We start from the raw sequence: 13593 nt of genomic DNA, 5'->3' as shown, positions 1-13593 counted from the left end.
AGAAGAGACTGGCTGGGGTGCTTGGTGCCATGGTTTAGTTGATTATAGTGTTGGGTGATAGGTTGGACTCGATGATCTCAAAAGGTCTTTTCCAACCTGGTTAATCCTATTCTATTTTAAGGAGGAAATGCAGCTGTGTCTTTCAATTACTGGTGTGATTCTGAAATAAAGGTTCATCTCCTCCTTATATAGTAGCAAAGGCAAACACAAAGTACAGCCTTGCAACTCCCTCCTTCCTTTCAGGTTCTCTGGTGTGCAACAGATGATTTACGCAACCGGATAAGAACCATAAACCCCTGAATCCTATAAAATTTACAAGTACTTAGATAATTATCTGTTACAGGTGCCTACTTTGAACAGCTGCTCTCCTACAACACAGCTGACAGAAGCTCAGCAATTCAAGATGGTTTAAAAAAATGGGACAAAAAGACTTTGTAGTTACAGAATCACAGAATGGTAGGGGTTGGAAGGGACCTTGAAAGATCATCCAGTCCAACGACCCTGCCAGAGCAGGATCACCTAGGGCAGGTCACACAGGAACATGTCCAGGCAGGTTTTGAGTGCTTGCAGAGAAGGAGATTCCACAGCCTCTCTGGGCAGCCCATTCCAGTGTTTTCTCACCCTCACAGGGAAAGTTTTTCCTTATGTTCATGTGGAACTTTCTGTGCTGCATATCCCAAGGAGCACTCACTACCCTTGTCCTATCACTGGACACCACTGAGCAGAGTCAGGCTCTGTCCTCCTGACACTCCCCCTTCACATATTATAAACATTAATGAGGTCACCTCTCAGTCTCCTCCTCTCCAAACTAAAGAGACCCAGCTCCCTCAGCAGTTCTCAGGTTTTTCCCAGGAATCTCAGTGCTACGAAGACAGAAGAATTCTATTTACTCAGGCAGAAGAATTCTGATCTTATCCTTAGAGTTTGCTTTCCTACACCTCAACACAATTTTATTTTATTGGGTGGGTTCCTTTAAATGCCTTTCATGACTCTCCTGCATGAGTATCATTTTAGAGATTCATATTTAAGACCTACCTCACTAGCAGGGTAACAGCACCTGCCACCACAGGAGATGCCACGCTTGTCCCAGAGAGTGAGCGGCATCCACCCTTCATACCAGAACCTCTCACTCCAGAGCCGTAAGTAACAATATCAGGCTTCACTCTACCATAACCTCCAGGCAGCTCCTGCAAAAGCAAACAGATGGATAATGGCCCTAATACATAATGAGCACTGGTTGCTTCATCTGAGCCTTTAAACTAACTGCAGGTCATTCAGTATTCTAATTACCAACTCAATTAGCTGAGGTTGAGCACCACAGGACAGTACATAACACCTAAAGGAAGACTCAAGCTGTTTGTGGCAAGTTCATAGAATAACAGAAAGGTTTGGGTTAGAAGGAACCATAAGGACCATTTAGTTTCAGTCCTCCTGTGATGGGCAGGAAATAGTGACCTAGACCAGCAGCTACTAGAACAGGCTGCTCAAGACCCCATTGAACCTGGCTTTGAACACTTCCAGGTCTGGAGCCTCCACAACTTCTCTGGGCAACCTGTTCCAGTGCCTTAACACCCTCACGAGGAAGAATTTCTTCCTAAAGTCTGATCTAAATCCAAGTTCTTCCAGTTTGAAGCCAGTATCCCTCATCCTATTATTCCCTATCTTTGCAAAAATTCCTCTCCAGCAGGTCCCCTTCAAATGCTGGAAGGCTGCTCTAAGGTTTTCCTGGAGCCTCTTCTCCAGGCTGAACAACCCCAATGTTCTGAGCCTGGTCTCAGTGTTTCAAGGACAGTATTATTACTGCTGCTTACCCTAGTACCTACACTAAGCATGACAGCTCTAATGAAATACAACCACACTGCTACTTGGCTAATGAATGAGATAAAGCCCAGAGACATGTAACAGTCCCCTGAATCAAGACCACAATGTAATCTCATCTGAAATCATCTGTGCAGTACTACCACCTCAGCTCAACAGGCAGGTAAGCACAATGTTACATGTAGCATCTGGAAATCCTCAGAGTTTTGAGCTAAAGGAGGAACAAGAGCAGGTCTTCACTTTGGCAGATTTAACCACACAGACAAGTCCCCACCATCAATCAAAAGATACTGGGCATCTTACAAATGCATCAAGAATGTCAACAATGGTCAAGATTGATGACAAGAAACCCTAAGTGAAGTCTTGCAATCTTCAATTATCTTGATCTTTGATGAATTGTTTTATCACTGGTTACTCCACACATATCAACTGCAGGGTATTACCCCTCCAAAACAAGCTACTTTTCCAAGGCCCTTATTTTGGCTGCAGACAACCTTGATTGTGGCTGGCCTTAGTCAGAAGCATCTTACCCAAGTGGTCATTCCCCTAGATGAAAAGCGAGCTATGTTATCTTCAAAGTCAATGCCACCTACTCCGATCACATCCATCTGGTCAGCAGGGTTATTCAGAGTCCTACAACAAATTGGGAGGACAAAAAACCCACCAATAAACAAACAAGCAAAACAACACAACCAAGACACAGTGTTAGGTTTATCTTGATAATGGACATGCTGCCATCACATTCTAGCAGACACTCTTTTTAATCTCCACAGAGAGACTTCTGCTCAGCAGTGAGAGCAATTCTTCATAGAGTCCCAGAATGAATCACAAAATGGTTGGAGCAGAAAGGGACCTTAAAAATCTAGTTACAACTCCCCTGCCATAGACAGGAACAAAAATCATTTTAGTTTGATCCCTTTTATACCCTTCAGGCCAAGAGCAGGTCCCACAGAAGTCTGCTTACACTAAGGGGAGGCTGAGGGAGCTGGGATTGTTTAGCCTGGAGAAGAGGAGGCTCAGGTGAGATCTTATTGCTGTTTACAACTACCTGAAGAGAGGTTGTAGCCAGGGGGGGTTGGTCTCTTCTCCCAGGCAAGCAGCACCAGAACAAGAGGACACAGTCTCAAGCTGTGCCAGGGGAGGTTTAGGATTGAGGTGAGGAGAAAGTTCTTCACAGAGAGAGTTTCTGGCCATTGGGATGTGCTGCCCAGGGAGGTGGTGGAGTCACCGTCCCTGGAGGCATTCAAGAAGGGACTGGATGTGGTACTTGGTGCCATGGTTTAGTAGTCAGGAGGTGTTGGGTGACAGGTTGGACTCGATGATCTCTGAGGTCTTTTCCAACCTTATTGATTCTATGATTCTATGTCAGTTGTAAATACTGCCCTTCTTTTACTGACTTCTCACTGGTTCAGTGGAAAATATTAAACCAAGTACTTCCCAAATTGCTGTACTAGCACAGCAAGTGATAAAGGCAGTGGGAAGAGGGAGTTTAACTTTAAAGTCACTTTCTATAAACAGATTAAAGCAGAAAGGAGGAGGGAAAAACCTCCCAGACCAAGCACAACTACTTCCAGAAACACATAATAACAACATATTGGCTTTTCTTTGAAGTGGTCATTGAAACTTACCCATACAAAGGGCCATCATTGCCAATGGCAGAGACCATGATGACATTGTTAGCTGTCAGTTCCCATACCTACCAAAAATAACATTTACAGTAAGGCTCTGCCACCAAAAAGGAGACTTTTCTACCAAATGTACACACATCCCAAGGGGTCTCAGCTAATTAAGCAAGTAGTCTAAACATGTAAATTACAGCTCACTGGTATGTTCAATACTAAGCTCCAAACTTTTCTTAAGATTAGGTGACCAATAACCTATCCTTAACAGTAACATTGCTGACAGTGTGTGTTTAGGTTACACCAAAGGAAAAAAACATGTTCCTAACAAAGCACTCCAGTCAAATTAGTCTGAATTCCCTCCACTAACACTCTGGGGAGAGTAGTGAAACTGCTGTCAAACTAAATTTCAATGCAAGTTATCATTAAAAAAATTCTATGCCTCAAACCCCTTAATTACCCTTTAGAAGGAAAAGCTTTATCCTTTCATAAAACAAATTAATTCACTTAGTGCTTCTGAAGGGCAGGTCAGCAATTCAGGAACTATGGCATTTACAAAGACAAAAGCTTAGTTCTGTCTCATTGCAGTGTCACAGAATGGTAGGGGCTGGAAGGGACCTCTGGAAACCACCAAGTCCACTGCCCCTGACAAGGAAGGCTCACCTAAAGGTCACACAGGAACAGGTCTAGGTGGGTTTAGGACATCTCCAGAGATGGAGACTCCACCTCATTTCTAGGCAGCCTATTTGAGGGCTCTGTCACCCTTAAAGGAGTTCCTCCTCATGTTTAGATGGAACTATGTTCAAGTTTGTGCCCATTATCCCTTGTCCTGTCACTTGCCACCACTGAAAAAAAGCCTGGCCCCACTCTCCTGACACCAACCCTCTAAGTATTTATAAGCATTTAGGAGATACCCTCAGTCTTCTCTTTTCCAGACTAAACAGCCCAAATTTTCTTAGCCTTCCTTCATATGACAGACATTCCAATCCCCTAATCATCTTTGTAGCCCTTTGCTGTACCCTCTCACAACAGGTCCCTGTCCTCCTTGAACCAGGGCACCCAAAACCAGACCCAGAACTCCAGATGTGGCCTCACCAAGGCAAAATACAGGGGAGGGAGCACCTCACTCAACCTGCTTGCCACACTCTTCTTGATGCACTCCAGGATGCCTCCTTGACCACAAGGGCACATTGCTGGCTTGTGGTCATCCTGACACAAGTCTCTTACCACAGCCTTGTTCTTAAACAATTTGCTGCTGAATTCATGTTACACATCTTTTTACCATAAAATACACTAAGCATGTGGAGGTATAAAGAGAAACAAGAGTAAATTCCAGTTAAGCTGCTTCTATTAAGACCACACTTCCTAGCAGTAAATGGAGCATTCTGTTAAAGAGCCTTTTTTCTAACAGCTCTGTGGATATTTGGGTTGCATTTGATCTTTTAAAATCCTTTCCTTGCTATAAGACTTTCCCCTGTACAAAATTTCTCAGATGCAAATGAATCTCCACCAACTGCCAGCGGCACCAAAACCTGTCAGCAACTGTGGCAAACAAGCAGCTCTGCAAACCCAGCATTTGTGTGAGGCATATAAGCACTGTGACCACTTTCACTTCCTCCTCCTCACCTTGTCAACAAATGGATGATCCATGAAGTCTGGCCCACCAATACTTAGATTCAAGACATCTATCTTCTTTAAAATGGCATAATTAAAGGCATCCAGAAACCAAGATGTGTATGAGACCTTGTAAGAAAGAGAGGGGGGAGGAAAAGCCATCATTGGAGAATTCAGTGATTCCTTGACAATACAGACCTCAGGGAGGAGAAGCAGCACCAAAATAAGGCACAACAGTGGCACTGTGGTATTTCTAGTGCTCAGTATATTTGAGTGACTGCTCCAAGTATACACAGAGCAGACTTACACCTCATTTTTGAAAAACACACCTGTAAATTAGAATAAACCTTTATTAGAATAAACCAAACCAGGTTGGAAGAGACCTTCAAGAGCATCAACCAATCCAACCCACCCAAACAGCTAACCAAACAGCTAATGTAAGACATCTTGTAGTAAGTCTTATAAACAGAAAGATGCCTCCTTCTCACTTATCCAGGGAAGTTATGTTAACCTTTACAAGCATATGGAACATTCTCAAAGGTAAGGATTAATGGAGCATTAATCTGGCAAGGCAGGAATTGAAAACCATATAAAACAGCTACCTGGTTATTGGTGAACACTCTAAAAATGTGCAGTTCTGCATTTGGAGCAAATCCCTGGCATTCTCTCATGCTGGCAATTACACCTGCTACAAAAGTCCCGTGGCCTAAACCTGTCACAGGGAGAAGGAAATCAAATGCTTGAAGACAAATCATTTAATTGTCAAGGACCTCTGCTGTTAAACACCACCAACAGCAACAAAATCACATCAATCCAACAGACTTTACCCCAAACACCAGGTGCAGTTCTAGTCTTGAATCATGGTTTGCTACTGGTTTCAGTGGGGACAAGATTTCCAGCACTGTGCAGCCAGACAACAAGCTGATGAAACTGAGTGATAGAATTCTCCAGTCTATCCAGCCCAGATTACTACTAATGAAATCAAGAATCACATAAAGCAATCCTGAGAGAAAAAGGTTGTTTTGGAAAATGCAAGCTGCAAGTCCAGTGTACTTTTAAGTAAATCTTTTAGGAGACCTTTCTCCTGACTCTGAAGTATCTCTGAATTTTGTTAAGAGATGAAAAATGAACCAAGAAAAACCTTTTTTTTCCTCTCCTCAGTTTTCCTGAACTGCTTGTATTGTATTTCTGTACTCCACATCTGCTGCTCCAGTAAGCTTCTGGGCACAGAACTAACAGAAAGTCCTACCAAAAGCAGGTGCTGCAAAGCAAAGTAGTACTGCAGGTGCTAAAACTACAGAGGTCCACACAAGACTGAAGGAGATAGAGAACAGAACAGAGAACAGAACAGAGAACAGAACAGAGAACAGAATAGAATAGAATAGAGAACAGAGAACAGAACAGAGAACAGAGAACAGAATAGAATAGAATAGAGAACAGAGAACAGAATAGAATAGGAGAACAGAGAACAGAATAGAATAGAGAACAGAGAACAGAATAGAATAGAGAACAGAGAACAGAATAGAATAGAATAGAGAACAGAGAACAGAATAGAATAGAATAGAATAGAGAACAGAGAACAGAATAGAATAGAGAATAGAATAGACCAGACCAGGTTGGAAGAGACCTTCAAGATCAGACCTTGAACACCACAGACCTTGAACTGACTCCTTGACCAAGAGTGTATGAAGTTAATAATCTGTGAAAGCATATGGTCAGGGCAAGGTGCAGTCGACGTATGAAAACACAACACAAACATACTGCAGACCACAAAGAGTTCATTGGAATGTTGATGGGCATGGGCCAGCACAAAGTTTGTTGATGAAAACTATACAGATCAGAATCACAGGACCATAAAGGTTGGAAAAGACTGCCAAGATCATTGAGTCCAACCACTAACTCAATGACGCCAACCCCACCACTAAACCATGTCTCTAAGCATTGCATTTACAGGGGTCTTGAACACTCAGGAATTTCTATGAATCACAGAATCACAGAGTGGTCTGACCTCCAATGGTCATCTAGTCCAACCCCCTCTGCAGTAAGCAGGGACATCCTCAACTAGATCAGGTTGCCCATACGCCTGTCAAACCTCATCTTGAATACCTCCCGGGATGTTCATTCAACCACTTCCCTGGGCAGCCTGTTCCAGAGCTTAGTCACTGCTTTCAGTGAAGAAGTTTCTTCTAACATCCAATCTAAATCTCCCATGGCACAACTTGAGGCCAACTCCTCTCACCCTGCTGTTTGTTACTAGGGAGAAGAGAGCAATCCCCACCTCGCTCCACTCCCACAGTGTTGTGGAGCAAGGTCTCCCCTCAGTCTCCTTTTCTCCGGGCTAAACAGCCCCAGTCCCCTCACCCTTCACCAGCTTCACTGCCCTTATCTGGCCTTGCTTCAGCACCTCAATGTCCTTCCCATAGTGAGGGGCCCCTAATAATCCAAACCACTTTCAAAAAACTTTACAGGAAGTTTCCAAAACTCTGATTAGCTTAGGAGTGCACAGTGCCAAAGGAAAATGGTCTCCCCTCTAAGGGGGAAAATACATATGTGATGTGAGGGAGTAGAATGCAGGAACAGGATAGAAAGATCTTTGTGGGGTTTGCTCTCCCCCACACCTACTTGGATAATGTACTATGCCTGCCTGTCTTCAAGTGCTATGATGAAATGACACCTATGATTCAAAGGAGACTTGTGCAACACCCTCCTGGAACCCTAATACTCTGTATACAGAGTACAAAGGGCTTGTGACACTGCAAAGTTAAGCTCAAAACCTCAAGACCTACAATTTCACCAGGTATCAGTACTACAGAGCAATGGCAGGTTTACAATGAAAACACACCAGGGTCAGGAGTGGCTGGACAATTGTACACAGTAACTCACCATCATCCAAAGTTCTCTCATTAGTCCAGTTTGTTCTCTCCTTCACATTTTTGAAGTGTGGATGTTTCTCACTCAGACCAGTGTCAAACACTGCTACTCTTACACCAGCACCTACAAAAGAAAACCTTTAGCACTTTTTCTGATTCAGCTTCAGAGCCAATCCAGTCTACCAAGTCAAAGACGACTTTTATGCTTACTGTGGCATGCAATTTGCAAGCCCAGCAAGTTATAGATCTTAAAGAAAACATATTCCCATTCCAAAATTCAACCACAGACCAGCAGTATGGCGAATTTCTCCTCAGTAGACAACACACACGGAGCAGAGCACTCCATAAACATACAATGCATCTCAAACAAAGTATTTCTCAATCATTCCATACCTGGCACCCAATGAGAGATTAGTACACAGAGCTAAATGAGGCTCTCCTTAACAATTCACTTGTTTGTCAGAAGAAGGTAATTGTTCTAAGAGACAAGAGACAAAAGCAGACCTGTGTAACCCATCTGCCAGAGGACATCTGCCTGCAAGGTCTGAGCAACTTGGCGTGGGATGGCCCTCAGCAAACGCCTGCTTGAGTGTCTCCCTGTTGCGTGCCAGAAGCCAGAACCTAAAGAAAGACTTGCTCTTCTCAAGGGGCGAGATGACTGCCACTTCTGAGTCCATCTGGTTTCATTGCAGTGCAACATGGGATCAGCTACACAGAAAGAGGATGAAGGGCAAAAAAAGAGTATAAGGAGAGGCACAACATGTATGATCATATTGATACATCATATTGATAAAACAAATGCTTTAAATGAGCACCCATTTTCTGGCAGCAAAACCAGTAAAAGCTTTTCCTCTCCTAGGAATACAGTGGTCCATAGCCTCAGGTAAGTGACTGCTGCAAACGTAGATGGAACGGCTGCCACGCTTTAGCAAAGAGATGGCAAGCCCCCGATAATTTTAATAGTCAAAAGAACAGATTAAATAAAAACTGTAGGGCACTCCTCATTTTTGTAGTGCTGATGGTCTGAAATAAGACTGAGAAGGCTTTTTAAAGGAGCTGTCATGCAACCACACAGGAAATGACTTACACTCAGAATACTTGAGCGATCGGAAGACCTTGCGCTGAGGTGTCACACGCTTGATGTTGGGATGATCTTCCAGCGTCAGAACTCCAGCTCTCTGCTTCTCATTGATCTGAATGACTTCAAAATCACTGGGGTAGTCACTGGCTGGGTTGTTACGAGGTACAATCCTCCAGTTCTCAATATCACCACTTTTTAGTGCACTTGAAATAAATTTACTTCTAGCTTTAGCTGTGAAGTAGCCATTAAAGGCCACGATATACTCTGGAAGAAGAGCAGCACAACTTATCAGAAGTGATGTTTAAGCAGCTTACTCAAACACTTACACCACAAAGCTCCAAGTATTTATTTTATTGTTCCTTTAACCAGAACAAATAATCACAATTTGAGGCTGCAGTATTTTAAGATGGTAAGAAACCTTGGAGAGAAGGAGAATTGTAAATACCAAGGAAAGGGGGAGCAAGGGGGATGAAACAGACTTAAGGCTGCATCCAGCAGTACAAACAAGTGCTTGATATGCCAACTGGATATGCTTCTTGACATGTGTGATTTAAAGGCATCTAGGCTAGCAAATTACTAGCACCAGTTATGACATGCAAAGAGAAGGAAGCTGGTCCAAATACTCCAGTTCCTGGATGGGATTAGTGATTTGTGAATGGACCTCAGCCCCAGCACACAGCACCATGTTCACCACAGTAAGTCTCCAGCTAGCTATGAGACAGAAATGTCACTTCAGGCATCCTGCCTGTAAGCACCCAGGCACACACACAGCTCCACTCTGGGTATATTACAGGCAGGTACCCACGGCAGTAAGTGGATACAAGGTGTGGTGTCCCACCTTTGCCATCCCTCCAGTGGTACCTGCTTCCCTCTGCCCTTCATCTGCTTCCTTCACATCTTTGTCATTTTCCCATGCATGTATTAGTACTTCCAAACTTTTTCTTGACAAACCCATAGACATTTCTTTTCTTCACACTTGTGGTTACATTTCATAAAAGCCCCTCAACCAAATCACTGTCTGGGTCAAAACAGCTACTAAACACCACAGTGACTTGCCCACCTGAGCCTTCACTCTCCATATCCACTTCTAACACTCTCTTTATTTGCCTCTCTCTTCCTTCTCCTGATCTTTGAATCTTGTCTTCAGTTAAACCCAGAAACTTTGAAAGAATCTGTTTCTCTTGTGGAATATAGAGAGTTCAGCAGAACTCATTGAATCTTGTCTCCAGTTAAACCCAGAACCTTTGAAAGAATCTGCTTCTCTTGTGGAATATAGAGGATTTAGCAGAACTCATTGAATCTTGTCTCCAGTTAAACCCAGAACCTTTGAAAGAATCTGTTTCTCTTGTGGAATACAGAGAGTTCAGCAGAACTCTCTATAGATGAGCTCCCTGAATTGCACAAACACCAGCAATCACAAACCTACAGCTGAACTTCACAGGGATAGGGGTTTGCTACTGCTTAACTCTTTATTACCATGCTCCACGACTGTCGAAGTGAATTCCACTCTCAAAGTAAGGTGAGAACATCCAGGACACACGTGAGCCTCATGAGAGGAATTCCCTAGTCTGGTACCGAAGTGTTTTTTGCCACAGAGTAAAATAACAACCAGAACAAGCCAGATGTTTGCAAACTTCATGGTCATAGAAGAAAATGGTTTCATTCCAGCAATTCCATATATTCAAATCACAATTCTCTTCTTCATAAACTAGTTCATTTTTCTTTCAGTAAACGTTGCTTTCACTGTGCTGATCAACTGGGTATTCTTAAAGCTGTGTCCAAAACAAGTTGAGATTTCATGGTCTTTTGAGGTAAAGCCTTATGAGCAGGCTCATTTCTTTCTACGCTTCTTCTCCATTTTGTGCTAAAGGATTCGGTCACTCAGGATGCGGTAGCTGAGTCCTGTACTCCATTTCTGATGGCAAAGGTAACTCCCCACAAGAATTAACAAAGCTGACTGCAAGCCAACCTGTAAGCCAGGGCAAAAGAGAAAATAATTACTCCATTTTGTGCAGCTGTATAGCCTGAAAAATGTAAGAACTAGACACCTTGGATAGTATTAGAAGTAACAGGGAAGAATTTGTTCCTGTATTTCATTTAGTAATATCTCATGAAGACTCAAATCTCTCTCTTGCTTAGCCAAAGCAGACTTGAAACACCCAGGCATGAACCTCAGAACAGGCAACAACAGCAGCCAAACTCTATAACCCTTTGCACAAGGAGAGTGAAGAGAACAAAATGATGTGCAAGTGCCCTGGGAAGAAAAAATCATACTGCCTAATATTAATATGACAAAAAGTGTTCCCAGACACTTAAAAAATAGCCTAGTGGCTTTTGTTCCCAGACAGAAATGTAAACAAATTCTACTGTGGCACATCATTTTACACAAAGAGAATCAAGGTCAAACTTTATTCTAAGGGTTGATAAGGATACTAGAACAGAATTAACCAGGCTGGAAAAGACCTTCGAGATCCAACCTATGACCCAGCACCATCTACTCAACTAAACATGGCACCAAGTGCCTCATCCAGGCTCTTGCTAAACACCTCCACGGATGGTGACTCCACCACCTCCCTGGGCAGCACATCCCAATGGCCAATCTCTCCATCTTTGAAGAACTTCTTCCTAACATTCAGCCTAAACCTCCCATGGCACAACTTGAGACTGCGTCCTCTTGTTCTGGTGATGCTTGCCTGGGAGAAGAGACCAACCCCCACCTGGCTACAACCTCCCTTCAGGGAGTTGTAGACAACAATAAGGTCTCCCCTGAGCCTCCTCTTCTCCAGGCTAAGCAACCCCAGCTCCCTCAGCCTCTCCTCACAGGGCTGTGCTCCAGACCCCTCCCCAGCTTTGTTGCCCTTCTCTAGACACCTTCCAGCATCTCAACCTCTCTCCTAAACTGAGGGGCCCAGAACTGGACACAGGACTCAAGGTGTGGCCTAACCAGTGCTGAGTACAGGGGCAGGATGTGAACTTGCATTTCCTGTGCTTGAAAGGGAAAATGAGGGTTTAAAAAAAAAAAAAGGAGCCTTTTAAGTTTTACTGAGATGGAATGTGAGTGACAACAACATGGGCACCTGAGAAAATGGGATTACAGATGCAGTAATAGGAAATTAAAGTGTTGAAAGTGTTTTTCATGGAGAGGTGAAACTTGTTCCCTTTAAATTCCAAGGTACAAGAAGCACTGGAGAAAAGCTGCAATTTAAATTCCAAGCATTAATTAACCAGCAATTGGATAGATAAAGGGTCATTAAGAGATGAGTGAAGGGAAGAAAAATACTAGCTGGTCCACCAGGCCACGTGGAGAAGCAGAAGAGAGCTACACACTGCTGCATGCAAGTGACCAGAGCTGAAAAGCAGAAGCTTTGTGAGGAGATTCACATTGCTTAGGAGAAGGATGGGCTGACCTCACAGCACAACAACAGAACAAATCGACTCTGCATGTGACAGCTGTTACTTCGTTTTTATTTAGCTTTTTTTTTTAACATTCTGAAGTACTTCTTTGTACCAGGGATTGCATGCCCCTCTATTTCTAGTCGACTGACATCACCACAACGGACTGTCAACTGCTTGTGATTAGTTTCCCTCTTCATCCATAAACCAGACACAGCTCCTGCACCTTGACTGCTGATCTTGGCTGAGCTCTGCCTAACTTATCGCTTCAATAGCTTATAACCCCTAGAGCAATAAACTAAAAAAACAACTGCACAAATGAGTAAAATAAACATTCCCGCGCCTGATAACAGGTTGTATGTAAGCACGACGGTGAAACATGACGACAGGAACGAAAAGCAAAGGAACCGCAGGCTCACAACTTTGTGCTGTTTAATTCCCTTCGCGTGAAGAACCCAAAGTTGCCAATTTGTCCGCCCTCTAAAACCAGATACACCTAGGGCTACTCCCTGGTTTTTCTGAAGCGAGGATACCCCAGTCCGAGCGGTGGGAGCTCCGCAGAGATCCCCGCCTGACAGAGGCTCAGAGGGCAGCTGCGTCCGAGCCTTCGGGCACCGGGCAGCCGCGGAGCCACCCCGCTCAGAGAGCTCTGCCTGTGCCAAGCAAGGGAAAACTCGGGTAAACTCATCCGTTCTGTGCCCACTACCGCAGGCCGTCAGTGCCGCACCGTCGGCAGAGGCTGAGAGAGAGAGACAGCCAGAGAGCAGCCAGAGCTGCGCGCAGCAGCTGCCCGGTGAAGAGCGAACACCGGGAACGGCGACCCGCTGCTGCAGGCCTGGGTACTGCCCATCCCGCTCCGCGCTCCCCCCAAGGCTTGACAGCACAGCGCTGACCCCGGCCTGCTCACAGCAGCGGCTCGGCGGAGCCAGAATCCGCATCACCGGCGCCCACCCAGCTCTCCTCCCTGGCTCCCCCACCCGCCGAGCTCACCGTGCCGCCGCCGGGCCTGCCGCCGCCATTTTGTGCGGTGTTTACCACCGCGCTCTCGCGAGAGCCCCATGGCGGGCGGCGGGGGGGTAGGATGGGGGGGGGGGTAAAGGGGGGAGGCGCATGCGCATAGCGAGAAGGGTTGGGGGGGGTCAGTGGGCGGCAGGGTGCTGTAGTTGTGAGTGGTGCAGCCGCTAGGTTGGGTGCGGAG

At 44.7% G+C, this 13593-nt stretch overlaps 1 protein-coding gene across 1 annotated transcript in view; it reads right to left on the bottom strand.

Annotated features, from left to right (window-relative positions):
* The window catches only part of MBTPS1 (membrane bound transcription factor peptidase, site 1), a 33854-nt gene extending 23188 nt beyond the window's left edge, over positions 1–10666 (bottom strand). Inside the window, exons 1-9 of the mRNA XM_068150448.1 lie at positions 10479–10666; positions 9009–9266; positions 8426–8629; positions 7935–8045; positions 5654–5763; positions 5064–5180; positions 3447–3514; positions 2349–2451; positions 1036–1187 (exon numbers count right to left, since the gene is read on the bottom strand). Coding sequence (XP_068006549.1) covers positions 1036–1187; positions 2349–2451; positions 3447–3514; positions 5064–5180; positions 5654–5763; positions 7935–8045; positions 8426–8629; positions 9009–9266; positions 10479–10665 — 1310 coding nt within the window. The 5' untranslated portion in view covers position 10666. The remainder of the gene's footprint in view (positions 1–1035; positions 1188–2348; positions 2452–3446; positions 3515–5063; positions 5181–5653; positions 5764–7934; positions 8046–8425; positions 8630–9008; positions 9267–10478) is intronic.
* Positions 10667–13593: the final 2927 nt, after the last annotated feature.

Source organism: Melanerpes formicivorus, unplaced genomic scaffold, assembly GCF_026170545.1.
Source record: "Melanerpes formicivorus ecotype bairdi unplaced genomic scaffold, bMelFor1.0.p_v2 SCAF_20, whole genome shotgun sequence".
Taxonomy (NCBI): Eukaryota; Metazoa; Chordata; class Aves; order Piciformes; family Picidae; genus Melanerpes; species Melanerpes formicivorus.
The sequence above is the reverse complement of the archived record's forward strand: the minus strand, read 5'-3'. Positions and strand labels throughout refer to the sequence as shown.